This window comes from Anabas testudineus, chromosome 12 (genome assembly GCF_900324465.2).
Source record: "Anabas testudineus chromosome 12, fAnaTes1.2, whole genome shotgun sequence".
Classification (NCBI taxonomy): domain Eukaryota; kingdom Metazoa; phylum Chordata; class Actinopteri; order Anabantiformes; family Anabantidae; genus Anabas; species Anabas testudineus.
The window spans coordinates 14,259,901-14,275,605 of NC_046621.1; the positions used below are offsets into that span (position 1 = coordinate 14,259,901).

At 39.7% G+C, this 15,705-nt stretch overlaps 1 protein-coding gene across 10 annotated transcripts in view; it reads right to left on the reverse strand.

Annotated features, from left to right (window-relative positions):
• kiaa1109 (KIAA1109 ortholog) overlaps positions 1–15,705 on the reverse strand; it is a 62,924-nt gene that overhangs the window by 43,658 nt on the left and 3,561 nt on the right. For all 10 annotated transcript variants that reach the window (XM_026354879.1, XM_026354887.1, XM_026354886.1 and 7 more), the window contains exons 3-28: positions 15,378–15,494; positions 14,127–14,205; positions 13,970–14,034; positions 12,401–12,575; positions 11,809–11,890; positions 11,459–11,652; positions 10,955–11,034; positions 10,003–10,153; positions 9,585–9,741; positions 9,106–9,184; positions 8,520–8,611; positions 8,267–8,384; positions 8,040–8,195; positions 7,324–7,421; positions 6,930–7,114; positions 6,124–6,230; positions 5,720–5,952; positions 5,398–5,616; positions 4,900–5,037; positions 4,372–4,548; positions 4,093–4,221; positions 3,359–3,478; positions 2,891–3,222; positions 2,044–2,294; positions 1,694–1,934; positions 992–1,483 (exon numbers count right to left, since the gene is read on the reverse strand). In XM_026354879.1, coding sequence (XP_026210664.1) covers positions 992–1,483; positions 1,694–1,934; positions 2,044–2,294; positions 2,891–3,222; positions 3,359–3,478; positions 4,093–4,221; positions 4,372–4,548; positions 4,900–5,037; positions 5,398–5,616; positions 5,720–5,952; positions 6,124–6,230; positions 6,930–7,114; positions 7,324–7,421; positions 8,040–8,195; positions 8,267–8,384; positions 8,520–8,611; positions 9,106–9,184; positions 9,585–9,741; positions 10,003–10,153; positions 10,955–11,034; positions 11,459–11,652; positions 11,809–11,890; positions 12,401–12,575; positions 13,970–14,034; positions 14,127–14,205; positions 15,378–15,494 — 4,267 coding nt within the window. The remainder of the gene's footprint in view (positions 1–991; positions 1,484–1,693; positions 1,935–2,043; positions 2,295–2,890; positions 3,223–3,358; positions 3,479–4,092; positions 4,222–4,371; positions 4,549–4,899; positions 5,038–5,397; positions 5,617–5,719; positions 5,953–6,123; positions 6,231–6,929; positions 7,115–7,323; positions 7,422–8,039; positions 8,196–8,266; positions 8,385–8,519; positions 8,612–9,105; positions 9,185–9,584; positions 9,742–10,002; positions 10,154–10,954; positions 11,035–11,458; positions 11,653–11,808; positions 11,891–12,400; positions 12,576–13,969; positions 14,035–14,126; positions 14,206–15,377; positions 15,495–15,705) is intronic.

Genomic DNA, 15,705 nt, shown 5'->3' on the forward strand with positions numbered 1-15,705 from the left:
TCATGAGACCAAATTGATCATTTCTGTTTGCGTGGAGGCTGCATCAATCAAAAAGCATGTTGAAATCAATGTGAGAACATTTTGGGTAATAGAAAAATGACAAGGTAGTAGCACAAGAAAACTGAAATCCAGTTTGCAAAACACACCAGCAGTAAGCATCTGCCTATAGATCAAACATCTCATTTGCTACAACCCGTCTACACCACATCCATCTATACATGATCGAATCAAAGTAATAAATGAAAGCTGCAATGTGTTTGGCTTCGGGGCACAATGCTTTACACAATGAAATTCATAACTGTGTGGGTATTAAAACGAAAAATGTCAAAACACTGTTAATGTATTCCTAATATAATGTGCCATCAAAACGTTTTACAAAGATGGCAAAGTTGTCAGTGTGAGCCATAAGTTATTTAGTCATGTTATTCAGTGTAATCGTACATGGCCTGTTTTTCCATTCCAAGCTGTTCTTATAGCTTTACTACATTACTTTTGATGTTTTCAGAAGACTTAAAACTAAGATTTACTTTTAACTCCAACTACAGTGAAAGTAAAAAAAGAGCTAATCATAACTTCTATAGCTCTATTTAAATGTAGATTGAATATATAATTAGTTCTTTAATAAAATATTGAAATTGTGAATTCCTGCACTCATCAGAATCTTAAAATGTAAATGATGAAGGGCAAAGTCATTCACAATGGCCCCTTAACATTATTCATGGGGTAACTCTTTAAGCTATCTGGGAAGGTCAAAACTTGCTAGAGAGGCCATTAATTCATCTGCTTTTACAGATGAGAAATGAGAGAAACTTTGATGTTACTGTGAGCTGTCTTGAATCTACCTTAATTCCATACTTAACCTTGTAATTGATCTGGCCATCCAACCAGTCCCGTCTCAAAATGTTAAACTTTTTAACTTTGAGAACTTTTGTGAACATTGGCAGAATATCTCATGCTCTATTTTCCATAGTGTATCATTGTATAAACTGACCTGTAGTTCTCCATATGATATGGAGGTTGCTGTGGCTGTTGCATCTGCTGCCTCCTCTTCTTCTTCCGACCCGGGTATGTCCCTGGACCCTCATCTGCACTACTGATTGGGTCAAAGTCCTCAGCGGCAGAGAAGTAGGCCTCACTGTCGGCCACTGACATGCTGGAATCTGCAGATCGATACTGATGGAAGGTATTGGAGTCAGCTGATGGAGTGAAGGGAAAGGAGCCGTAACTCCTACGCTGACGGGGTGAATCCAGGACATTTTCATCACTGCGAGAAACCTCACTGCTGAACTGGACGCCCCCAGACAGAACCGGTGGGGGTTTGTCAGCGAAGACGGCAGCTGATAGGCTCTTGGTACTGCCCAGTCGACCTGAATGCACAGACGCCTGGCGCTTGAGAGGAGAGCAGAGGGGTGAGCGCACTGATGTACGGTCCTGGGAGCTGTTGGGTGAGACTGGTGAGACCTCTGGGACCTCCCCCAAGGTGCTGCACAGTAACATTAGGAAAAAGGAAGAATGAAATACTGGTTGTTAGTCATTAAAATTCTGTAATTATAATTAAACAGCAACTACACCCTGGGTGTAAATTTAACTTGAGATGCCAAATTGTGGTTTCTATATGATTTCCAAAAATCACGTAGTACAATAATTATACATTCAACAATCTAATCAGCCTGTGAGGTTGGAGGTCACTCACTCAGCAGGGCTTTTTCCATTTATGGGGAACACACGCTCTTCTGTACTTGGCGAAGGCGTGTCCCTCTCTCCAGCCAGCAATGGCAAAGCAGCACTAGAAGAACTATTTTCTTCAGAGGAAGAGGCGGAGCTGTGGGAGCGCTGGGGCACCTGGAGACTGAGGTGTTGCTGACCACGCCTTTCAGGAAGCTCAGGAGGCAGACACGGGGAGTGTGTGTCTGTTTTCAGTCCAACAACTCTCCCTAAGAAAACACATTGTGGGTGTAACTATACTTTATTTTACATGAAATCCACAAGAATTCTCTGAAGCAATTCCTGTGGGTTGAACCACTTTTCTTAACAAACCCATACCATCCACTTTTGGCGTTTCTTTTGTAATGATCCACTCTCCAGGCTGTAGTAAGGACTGCCCGTAACACATGTCAGACTCGGTGCTGGAGGAGGAGAACGCAGATGATGAAGATGGCGTCAACTCATCAAGTTTGAAGAAGTCCAGGCCCATGTTGTTGCCTCCAAAGAACCTGCAGCCTCCGAGGCAGCCACAGCGGTTCTTGGTGCGCTTGTTTCGAATGCTTGCTTCTTCTGGCCACAGGAACCAAAGTCTGGGGAGAAGACAGGGAAAGACGGCAATTTACAGACAATGATGAAGAGAGCGATGAACATACATACAGACGTTGTCGTTTACTGTTTTCCAGATACTTGGGTAGGTAAAGTTAGAACTTTTCTTGTAGTTAAAGTTATAAGAAACACCATTTCCAGTTATATGCTGTAGACCAATGAAATTTATAATTATTATGTTGAATTTATTAACACAATAGTCGTTGTTACCAATGATGACGTGGATTACTGCATCTACTTTACTACCATTACGTACAGAACATCATACTGTTTTAATATCACTCACTAAAAACTGTTAAACGAGGAGTGACTCATTTCAACTCTGAAGAATTTCACTGTAGACAAACCATGTTTTTAAAACAGTCACTTGATAAAAATATAGGGGGCTTCTATCCGTTTCTTTTACCTTTATTTTTTTTTATTATATTATGATGAACAACAGTGGCTAATAAACAAAGGTAGAAATATATAATGTACTGTAAATAATATAATAATAATTCCTGCAAATGATGCACACATATATCTAAAGTGGGAAGTGATTGGAAAAGTAAATAATAGTTAACACTCTAACACTTTCTACCTTTTGGTCTGAGCATCATGTAGCTCCAGAAAATGCCGCTGAACGTCACATTTGGCTGGGTGGTCAGCGGCCAGGGCAATGTCTGCTGTGATGAGGTTCAGGTTGACTGAACCTGCCTCCAGCCAGACAGAGCGTCGCAGCAAAGGGGGCTGACTGAGACCTAATGGCTGACCCGGTGCCTGACCCTGTCCAGCTGGCTGTAGCCTGGTCGCTTCGCTGTGCTGCTGCTGTTCAATGAACTGGCGGATTTTTATGTCCTGCACAACAGCACTGATGCCTTCTCCCACTGCCTGGTTATGCAAGTTGCAGTTAGCTACGCGAATAATATTCGTCTGAAAATGAAGACAGGAAAGAAAAATTTAGGATCTGTTTATCTGTACATACGTATAAACCCACATACAATTAAACAGTTATAAAAAAATAAAATAAAATCTTGACTTTAATACATAAATAGTTGGAGCTAATTACCTTGATGTTGGCAGCACACCCATGTTCCACAATGAAGAGGTCAACTCCATCCATGGCCAGTCGGGTCATGGTATACTTCAGCTCCTCTGATGTACGACAGTGGCCTGGAAGGCAGCTTAGCTGAAAGACAATCATTTAGTAACCAAAACTTTTCATAGTTGCAAGGAAGCCATTTCCAATTTAGTCTGACTTTACATACTGCTACAGGCTGTAGCCACAGCTGCTCAGTTGTCAGAAACTAATGAGGGCTCTCAGGCAGAATTTTTAAAAATATCCTTGTTAGTATTTGCATAGAAACAAGGCATTTCGTGAAACAGACTTGTTTTCTCCAAACATTATTTCATGCATCATGGTGTTGGCTATGTATGTTATATATGTCTGCTGGCAGCAGATCAATAGTTTTGTGGTAGCTGGTGTTGTTCTGTTTCTCCAACTGAGTCAAAATATGCTTTCTGAGTCAAACATCATTACAGAAAAGTTCACAGTGGTCTCCATTTATTATCTGATGTCATTTGTGCTTTTTCCCCACATCGGACCATTTTGAGTAATATTTAATCTAAACAAAGACTTCAGCCATAATGAGCTAGTTTAGTAGCTTCGAGTGTGAGATCCATACACACAGCTGCAAAGTAGTTCCAAACAATGCAAGACAACTACAGGAAAGCAAGTGCAAATGTGTGAAGAAATCAGGTCGTCTGTACATTTCAATGGTAGAGAATAATGCCTATTTGTACCTTTGCATCGCAGATGCGACGGTCAACACCATGTTGGCAGATGACGGAGGGTTTGGGTTGCTCCAGCTGGAACTCCCGGGACACAACGTGGAAAAGGAAAGTCTCACCCCACTCTATCATACTGGCCAACTAATGACCACAACCACAACGGGACACATTAGTGATTTACAGTATCTATAATTATAATTTCTTTAAGTAGAAAAGCATGGAATAATAAAAAAAGCACTGTATGAGTACAGTAAAATACACTAAATATAACACAAGCTGTAACACACACACCTGAGGAACAGTAACCCTGCCGGTGAGCCCCCCAGCCTGCATGTCGATTAACCAAGCATATTCTAGTGTGTCACTGCCCAAAGGGAGACCCTGAGCGGAGAACATGGCATGGGCCCTCATCTGTAGACCAGACAGACTCAAATGGCCGTCCCTCAACACACCGTCTGCTGTGGGACGCTGTGGGTTAAAGACCAGATTAATAAAGGAGAACTGTGTTGCTAATAGCAATCTTTAACGTAAGTGTGAAATTACATGAAGTTTTACACTGTGTAATACTGACAACTTCAGGATTTACTTGTGGTGTTTAAGGACGTGTCATCCTTGTAAAAATGTAAACATCAACATGGTCATTTCAACAGAAGAAGACAGTAATTACATGATTTTGTGTTTGTATACTGTTTGGTTTATTGTAGCTATAATCATCACAAAAGGTTTACTGTTACTATACCTGCTGTGCTGCTGTGCTTCACAAAAGAAATCTAAATAAGTGCATTGTATGGAGCAACGTCAGAAAAGTGTGTTTCATACCTGGTAGTTGTCACTAATGAAGATGTGAATGGGAGACAGAAGCAACTGAAGCATCGTCTCCTTGTAACCCTTTTTCATCTCAAAGCACAGCCGCTCCAAGAAGCCAGATGGCCCTTCGGGGCCCTCGCTGCTGCAGTGCTGGAGGCACCCAAGGAAGTAAGTAAACACGTGGTGTCATGCATCAGGATATTTTCATAAACACAAACAAATAACAACTTTAAAGCTGGTTTAAATCAAAAAAGAGACAAATGATAGTTAATAAAGTAAGATAACATACACATCCACACACTTCACTTCCCAATTACATTATACATTATATATGTTCTAATTTTTTCCTTCTGTGGCCAATATTAACACTTAGTCCACATTTTTATTATTTATTTCACACTGCAGAGATTTATTATCTAAGTGTCTCCTATTTGCTTCACGTCTTTGTCGATTTCTCTTTACCATTTTTTAAGCCAAACCATTAAACTGAACTACAGTCACAAATCCTACCACTGGCAGTCGGCCATGGACTTTGTAGAGGTTGATGAGCACAGTGATGTCCCAGGGGCGCAGGTCAAGGGGATGAATGTCTGAGGACTGCTTCTGTTCACTGTCCTCCATGCCAAGAGGAGACCAACCAAGGCCTGAGGAGGTCGAGGTGGATAACACAGGACTGGATACAGCCTCCTCAAAATCTGTGTACATGTCGTCTTCACCAAAATAGTTTTCCTATAAATTTTAAGGGGTTGGAGACTCATGACTTTCTAATTATCACTTACCAAAGAAGCAAAAACTACAAGATTATTACTAAATAATTCACTGTTTTCTGTACCTTGATGGAGATCAATGCTCGTAGCAAAGGTCCATATAGAATGATTTGAGAATCTGGGGACATTTCCATCTCTACATGAAGTCTGTCAGGGGGTAGCTCCGAGGGGTCAGTGGGCAGCCGGCTACGGGCAGCTGAAGCAGACGTAGAGGTGTAGCGTGGCGCAGCGTTGTGGGGTACAGAGGTGTGTTCAGGAGGTCGCAATGCTGACAGCATGGATTCCTCCATCTCAGACACTGGGTATAGAATCACAGGGAAGTTAGATAAGGGACAAGGAAAGGTAAAGACAAGGTAAGATTTAAGAAAAAAAAAAGAGGTAAAATTCCTTGCACAGACCACAGTCTAATGGGAGGCTGAGTGGCTTTACAAAGAACAACAAAGAAGTGACACCAAGGCAGTGAGCTTACATGACTGCTTGAGCTGCTCATCAGCCTTCTGGGGATAAATGGGGTGCCAGGTGTAATCAATGATGAGCAAGAAGTTGGGAACACTCCAGCAATCCACCCAGCCAGCTCTGATGTAGGACAAAACAAAACACATATGCTAAGAGCATTCATTATGTTAAGTTTATCATCATTTCAAGTGGATTTACCGGTTCATTTTTCGCTTTATGAACCGTTCAACTCAAGGACATCCAGTAGCGGTGAGAGACGGCAAATGGGTCACGCCTGGTTTTTCTACAGCATAAAGAATTTGATCACAATTTCCCAAGGGGGAAAGTGGTGTAGTATATTCAGTATAGTCTTCTACCAGGTTATACATATAATTTATTTTGATGTTGTGTTGTCATGTACAACATGTACAATGCAGATGCTATCCAACAGGCAAGGCTTTAGCAGCATCTCTTTGAACTTTCACTGATCTTTAGGGTGGCATAACATAATTATAAGATACTTTTTCACAAAAATATGGACACAAAATAAATCCCATTTTCAACACAGCACAATACTGAAAGAGTACTATTAGATCAGCCAACACATCTAATTTAAAACTAACAGACAGCAACTACTAAAGCATCCAGCGCATGCAAAGTGAAGGTTAGTGGTACATTTATCTGAAATTATCACCTACTACCTTGGCAACGTTTTCCTTTTTACCTAAGCACTGATGTGAGTCAGTGTTACAATGATGAATCACCCTGCTCTTTGCTAACACACTCAATTTTTGCCCACACCTAGAGAGAAATAATACATAATGCCCAGGTTTAACTCACTCTGCGTGGGTGATGTTCCTCCAGCGGGACTTGGTGGGTTTAGAAGAGGGAGCACCTTGAGTCTCCCCTGACATGAACATGTCTGGGGGCAGCTTGACATTCTGGTAGTCTTTGGCCAGGGTGAGAAGGGGATAGCGGCTTGGGTGGCACTCGGGCAGGGACAGTCGCATGTCTGTATCCTCTGCCTGAGGAGGACAAAGCATGTATACGTTCATGCACCCACACACATTCAGAGGTGGTGTCAAAGTACGCACATCTGTGGGTTCCCAGCAAAAGCATCTGAAGCTCAGATATCAGCCAGTATGACACACACAGTATACGCACTCTTTTGTAGAGTATATTTTCATATTCTTTTTAAACAGGATAATTTTCTGATCCTGAAGGCATGACTTACCTTCAAGCTGAAGCGAGTATGGCAGGTGGTTGGAACAAACTCATTGAAAGGCAAAGTGAAGTCTATATTGAGCGTCTCGCCACACGCTGCCAGGTATACTATAGAGGATCAATAATGCAATTGATTAGTCTGCTCTGCTCTGGTATTAAGTGGAGTATATACTGTACAATATATCATGACCTAATCGAGTTAAAGTATCCTGTCACGGGCAGTTTCCAGTGTTAAAGAGGGATTCATGTATGAATTGCCTTCATGGCTGGATCTTGATTGGTCTATTTTGTGTGCTAAAGCTAAACACACAGGTCTATTTATTAGGCTGCAAAAAACTATAAAATGACTACATTACTCAACTACAGTATCTACTTATAAAGGACATTTTAATAATAGATTGAATGTGATTTTTTTTCACTTAACTTCACTTTTAATGGCTGACATTTCTTTTACAGTGGTCAATGTAAGATAAAATGCTACTATAAATATAGCTTCAGTGCAGACTCTGTGGTGTCTGGAAAGAAATAATGACATTTACTCTCATTTCATTTATTTTCTTTACTGTCACTACAGCTAACATTTCAATACGGTACTGTATATCTCATACTGTTACTGAAATCCGTTGTAGTAAGAGAAAAGCCAGCATCTCACCAAACACCTGTGCCTTTGGCAATAACATCTGGTCATAACAAATCTTGGTTTTGTTTTTAGATTGACTTTCATACCATTCTCTTGCTGCTTGGTAGAACAGTCAATCCAGTTGTGTTGGTTTGCCGCCCAGATCATCTCGAACTGGTGGAAAAGAATTTTGAATTTCCAGGCATAGGGCACAAAGGAATAGATGTCTGGGGCACTGTCACTTGCCCAGTCCTGGATCAAATCTAAAAAGAATGAAAGAGCAGTTATTATCATGTATTTGTGTCTTCTGTCCTGTGTATTTGCTGGGCCTTGCCTGTGAAGAAGTTTTTCTGCGCGTAGATGAAGTGGTAAGTGGCCTTATACACCTCAATCTCACACTGCCACGACTGAGGCATGTTCCACACCCGAGGGTAACTGGCTATCACATGGAACTGAAATAAAGGCAGAGACAGATCATGTTTTTATTTGTATGAGTGCACTTAATCTGTAAAGTATATGACTCCTCCGTGGACATTAAAGAAAGTAAAAAGTGGCCATTCTTTTTCATGTAACTGCTTTCTACATACAGCTAACATCTCAGCCTCCAGAAGAGTCCTGTACTGCATGCTGCTGGTGGTGTCCACGTGAAGCAGCTGACCTTTGATAGTGGGTGAGTAGCCTGAGAATAGAGCACAAAAACAGAAAAACAGGACCATCAATTCTCAAAACCCCCAAACCTGTAGGTGAGTTCTAGCAAAACCTGAAAGACTATTTCTGGGAACATTGGGAGCACTGAATGATGGCTGTAAAAAATATTATCTGCTCGATGTGACAATTAATAATTAATTATGATACTAGGCACAGGTGACACAGAGTGCTACATTTCTCACTTACTGACAAAATAGTCCTTGGCCCTGCTAATTGCTTCGAAAAAAAAAAAATCAGTTGTTAGAAACATTGAAGAATCTTTAAATCTAATATAAAAAACATTTTGACATCCTTAAGTTTGTCTTCATCTTGACTTTTGAGAAACTCAAGATGGGCACAGAAACAAGTCTGCTTGAGTCTATGAGCAGCATTGGTCCTTGAGCCTGTAGCACATCAATTGACAAAACCAATTTGAGTACTGACATATTGGCCTGCTGGTCTCATTTCTTTAGAACATACACTTACCCTTCTCTCCGACAGTCATAGGGATGTTGACTTCCAGGTAAGAACCTGCACCTACATTCACATGGATCGCATTGGTTTCCTAGTAACAGGGAGAGTGAGACGAGACATTAAAATAACACATGCTGTCGAATTATAAGAGAAGGTACCTTACTACCTTAAAAATAAAAGAAAGACTCATTCTCTGAACAAAAGAGGCAATGAAATGACATCCATGACTTAACCCATCTGATGTTTCAATTCATTGTACATTTATGTTGTTATTTAGTATGCGCATTACATGCTTAGCTTTGTAAAAACCCTGCACTGCTCCAGGATGAAAATTTGAAAAAGCATAAAACATGAACCTATATCAGCAGCTAAAACATGGTGAAGTAAAGACAAAGACAAGGAGAGCAGCAGGAAGAGGAAGACAGATCAAAGGGGGTGGTAAAAAAGAGAGGAAAAAAAGACGAGAAGAAAGCAGTGAGAGCAAGAGTCACCCTGTTTTTAGTGAAAAGCAGATCGATGGTGGCGTCAGCTATGATGTTCATGCGGAGTTCAAAGGCCTGGATCTGCCTGGGTTTTCCTGGCTGGGCAACCTCGGTCACTTTCATGGCCTGGTAATCAGCGGGGAGGAAGAACTTCCACAGACAGTCCCTAAGAAAGTTATATGCTCAGGTAAATGCAAAACCAGCAGGTTTGCAAAGACAAAGTCTGAGATGTTCACTTTCTGATGTTTCAACAACAAAGTCTAAAATGAAAACCTTTTACAAGTGCAAATGCTGATAAAACACACCTAACACACCAGTATGCCCTAATGCAAGCACCTATAACCACACTTTAATGTCAGAATAAATGCTGTTTATAATGTGGACACTGGTTAATAAATGTATAGATTTATATGTGTTTGTTACACACCTCTGGCGATCTGCCCAGGGACCATAGTTGAAGTCAGTTCCTTTTCCACAGACAATGTCTAGACCCCAACATGGAGGCAAATCTTGGAGTTTGTCACCCTCACTGCATGTTTCTGCCTCCTCCCCACTCTCCTGCTCCACAGGGACCAGACCTACACATATATACACACACAAACACGTCGAACAGCTATACACAACCTCAAACCTTTGTTACTGACGGTGTACTAGTGAACATATGTGATAGTGATATAAGTATTTATCATTATATAAACCTTTGGAATTTCATGGTTTCCTGCATTAATTTGTCATTAAATGTCATCTGATCTTCATCTAACCCAAGTATTAACAAATGTATTGTGCCTAAAGTAATAACAAAAAAAATCTGATCTTTCACGTCTTTCTATTGAGAACAACCATTAAAACCTCGTAGTGCTAGTGGAAGAAGTATTTGAACCCTTGGAATAATGACCTCCAAAAGGTCATTGGAGTCCGACATTAAAATACCTGGAAGACAATTATTTTGAGTGTGTGGACTAGAGCTGTTTCGACTGACAAAATCTACTCAAACTTTTTGAGTCTGCTCCGTCCAAGAAGAATACGCTTATATGAGCCATGTGAGCCAAAAAGACCTTTCAGAGGCTCTACGATCAACAAATGTTGTATTACAAGTTGGAAAGGGTTAGAAAGAGATTTAAAAGACTTTAGAGACTCACCAGTCTACAGTTATAGATACAAACAATCTACAAATAGAGTTATCACCAGTTATTATTTCTAAGGGTTCACATATTATTTCCACTAGCACTATGAGGTTGTTATGGTTGTTCTCAATAAAGACATGGAAGATCAGAATTTTTTTGTTTGTTGTCATTATTTTAGGCACATTATATTTGTCAATGCTCTTGAGATGCTTTTTTAGCCACTGTACATACAGCACAGGGAGTGTGCATCCCTACCGGGTTCATCTTGGTAATAGTAAATGTCAACATCATTGGACTGCATGACCACAAAGCCTTCTCCCATCAGTCTTGGGGGTCTAGAGAAGAAATCCATAGAGTTGCAGTTTATACACAAAGGCAGATTTTTATTTTCAAAAACAAAACAAACAAACACAGTTATATCAATTATATATATATATTAAAAAAAAGTATTGGTAAAATAAATTTTTAATCGCCATGCAAGAATTTGGCAAAATTCTTGCATGGCGACACAAATTTGAACTTTTATAAACTGGCGGTGGCCCTGTTTCACTGAACATTTCCAATCTTTACAGCTTAAAGAGCGTTAACGTTAATTGTCTGCACGCTGTTTCATTCAGGTAAGTGTGGATAATGGCTTACACAAAAAAGTTTGTGTCAATTTGTTTGCTGTTGCTATTTTTGCTATTTAAATAAATTTCAGCCATGAATTAAAACAGCAACACTTAGATGTAATTTAATTAAATGTTGCCTCAGACTTACTCGTCATTCTGCATGCCTAAATAGCGTGGACTGGGAACCAGCATGACGCGCACATTCTCCAGTGAACCTTTAATGATGTGCATGTACTGGTCCAGATGGCTGGATGGAGGCTTTGTTGCGTATGTCAGGAAGGCATCCTCAAAGTTCACACACAGAGTCTGGGGGAGATGGTGGTTCCCAAATGCCAAACGACCCTAAAGGCGAGAAAATGATAAATGGAATATGAATATGAATATAAATATGAAGGAGCAAGGCTCTCATTTTTCTCAACAATGCTCTTGAGCAACTGCTGTCACTTAGCTGTCTTACCAAATTTAATTCATTTTTTGTTACATTTCTGAAGTACTTACAGTGCTGATGTTAACTTTGATTACAGGAATGAGGGAGCGCCAAGATGACGTGGGGTCTGAACTCTCTGCTTTGATGTTCACACTATAGAAGAACGAGAAGACAACAGCTTGTTAGTGCTACACTCCCAGGTAGAACAATTAATCTGACTGCCAGTGGGAAATAACAATAGCTCTATTTTGTGCCTGCACTCCCAATGCATTTTATAATAATACAGAATAAAGGGGGCCTGATGTGCAGCTTATTCAGATTGTGTCATCAAATCTCCCATCATCAATCTTCTCTGATAGAAAAACTGCTGAATCCAGCTTTTTTGCATTCCCAACCACATCTCTGAACTTTCTCTTTCATTTCTGCACTAGTAAACTCAAGCCAAATACTGACAAGATAAGAAACATACTTAATGTACATGGCACTATTATAATTAAAAAGCTATTTACTGAGTAATTCCCACTTAGTATATTTTTTATGTATTTTGAGATGATTGTTACACATATAAAAATATGGGCAGATTTTAATGCATCCTAATGTTAATGTTGCCTCAATAACCCTACCATTAAACACAAGACCAATTTTCTTCCATGTTATTCACACCTTTCCAGGGTCTTGTTTCCATCCTCTCGTCCCCTCTCATCGTCTTTTTTAGTTGTTATGAGTGTCGGTTCCAGTCCGAAGGTCTCCTGTAGTCGTGCGTACAGGTCGGTGCGATTGTAGACGTGAAACTCAAAGCCGTTAACTGTCATGTAAAGTCTGGTTTCTGCCTTGGGGTCTAATTAGACAAGAGAGAAAAACCTCACAACTCATCATCAGGACAAGCATTTTCCTTCTGTCTATGTTCATGTTTCCTTCCAAGTTTATTTGCATAGCTAGCATCTCTCAAATAAGAGTTGGGGACCATTTGAATACCTTACAAAATAAAGTAATATAGATTTACTGTCATCATATGCTTGATAAATCATTTCCTTGTTTGGTTTATATGTAAAATAGTGAAACATGCATGATCGCACAGTCCTCTCCAAAGGTTTTGGAACAACAAGGCTAGCTCATTTGTTTTTGCTGTACACTGAAGACATTTGGGTTTAACATTTCAGCTTTTAGTTGACATTATTTACACTCTATTATACAGCACAGAAGATAGAACCTGTTGTATTCATTCCTTCGAGCCATGAAGACTCAAGCCATGACCCTATCTCTGCCATACAAAGATGAGCTTGTATGGTTTGGATCATGAGCGCATCCTTTCTTCTCCCACACTTTCTTCAAACAGTGGACTGTGATACCTTCACCTCTACTCTGTGGAGCTTTGGATTTTCCCTTCACAACTTTCACAAAGCATCTGTGATCAGCTGTCCGACTTGTTCTCTGTATGTGGCTCAGTACATCAGTATTTTGTTTTTTTTTATTCAGTACATTGCTGTATTTTTAGGCTATGCCCAATGTTTGTACAGTTTCTCAGTTTTTCCCTCTTTTCTAATATTCTAAATGGCTGCTTTCTCCTGCTGACAGCTCCCTGGTTTTCATATAGATTTATTCTATTTTAACAACAAATGCAGTCATCACTGAGCATATATTTAGAGCTAGTTATTATTTTAAAACAAATCTCAAAGGACACTCACAAAAAAGACGTCAAAAAAGATGTCAATCACACGCTCCAATACTTTTTCTCACTTGAAATATGGGTCATCTGATACAATAGGTGCCATCTTCTTTGTTGTTGTTTAGTACACCAAGGTGAACATGGCAATTAAATAAAAGCTGAAATTCAGAACTTTTGTCTCATATCCACTAGTTGATATTAAACCTCACTTGTCTTCAGTGCACAGCAAAAACAGACTTTTGTCATTCCAATATTTAAGAGAGAACTGCAGTCCAGTTTAACAGCAAAGATACTCAGTTTATCATCTAAGAAAAAAAAGAACCAGCAAATATTTACAACCGCAATTTCCAGAAAAATTTTCTTATATGACTTTTTGTAAAATGAAATAAAAACTAACATCTGTGATTTGTTAATTTGCTTGAACCTTTACTTATCTGATTAAAGTACAAAGATACGGTTTTGAGTATTTACACAGAACAACATAATCATATTTTGTAGCCAAAAGCAAATGTATAGTTTGATGCCTGAAACATGCTAAAAACACAGGACAGTCACAGTCCACTCACCATGCTGTTTCTGTTTTGGGTTATACATTTTCCACCAACGAAATATAAGGAAGCCATCCTGTATTCTGCCACACAGAAAACAACATGATCAGTGAGCAAGCTACAAGATGTTAAAGGAACAGGAGAGAAGCAAAGAACGTAGCATGGATCAGGTTACCTGATAGACATGTCTTGGTTGATGAAGTAGACGTCTCTGAACATAACTTTCCCCGACAGCACAGAAAAGGAGAAAGAGCCTGTGGAAAAGGGGGGTGACACATTGAGTTACTATGTTTTTTTTACAGGAGTATTTAAAAGTTGCAAACTCAATTGTAGACAAGGGTGAATTGGATTACAGTGATATTAACTGAAGTTAACAAACTAGTTATATAAAAGTCATGTTATTACATAGTTGTGTAAAGCCTGATAAAAATATCGCTTATCATTGAGGAAAAAAAATTAGGATCCAAATGTACAGCAACAACAAGAACATCACGGATTCTCACTGAGCAGGAAAAACAGCCATGAAAACTGATCATCGTTCAAGTTCAACTGTCACCATGCTTGACGATAAGTACTTCTTCCTGTGTGCAGTCTTTTTTTAGCTTTCTGCTGACAGACTGCTGGCTTTCACTGGAAAGCTTCTTTTGGTCAGTAATACCCACCAAATCTAAGCAGGAATCTTTACACAGCTCAGGCACGGTAGTGAGAAGAACACATACAAACCTGCTGAGCATAAAAGAGGGTTTTCTATTATAAAGGTTTGTGCTGCTATTTACTTCCAAACACTAATATCCTTCCAAGGCTTTAAGTAAATGCCACCTCTAAAGCTTGGAACAATCTTTGTGGAGTTTCTAAATCAATAAAAAAAAGGTTTTAAAAATAGTTTAGCAGGCACACAGGTGGCTGCTCACTTTGTAATGACACATATTGGCAAAGTGACATTAACTAAGCCATACCCTCCTCATAAAAAATGTAGCGCTGTTGTGATACTTGTTCTTGCGCTTCACATTTACTCAGCCAGTCAGCTGTGGGTTTCTGCCAACATAAACTGCTCTGATGCTAAATATACAATTTTGACTGTTTACTTACAACCATGTTTCACTACAAAGCTGGAAGCAATATGAAATGTTCTGGAGCAGATGCACCTGGCAAGATTTAGAGAAATTAATGTTTCTAGAACAAAGCATTAAGTATTAAGATTATGGACTAAATGTGCTTTATACAAGAATTCCTGTGTCAGTTATGTAGATAAACTCAAGCTGGTGTTGTTTGCTTTGCTTTTCTGGCTCTATGGAGATAATCACAGAGAGAACTTGGCTCATCATGAAATATTCAGCAGACTGAGTAAACGCCTTGAACTGAAAGCTTTGGCAGTACTCTGCCTGCCTTATCATCACTGCATGACCGAAGCTCCTGATCAACGCACCGATGTGAATGTACCCATCCTTGTAGAGTCTGTTGATGATGAGGGTGAGGATGAGGCCAATGTTGCGGGAGTTGTAATAAGTTAAATAGATGATCCATCCACAGGACAGAATGGTGGCTGAAAGGCAAAAATACAACATGTAAGGAAGAGTGGTGAATTTTAAGTTAACAGGTGCTCAGCTGTAATTAATCCACCCCCCCGCCATCTCTCTCAGTTACACTCCACTGTTCCCAGCTACTTCTATCCTGACAAGACAAAGACTCATCCTTACAAAGAAATTCCACAGATAAAAGTTCATTATTTTTTAGGAATGAATATAGCAAAGAAG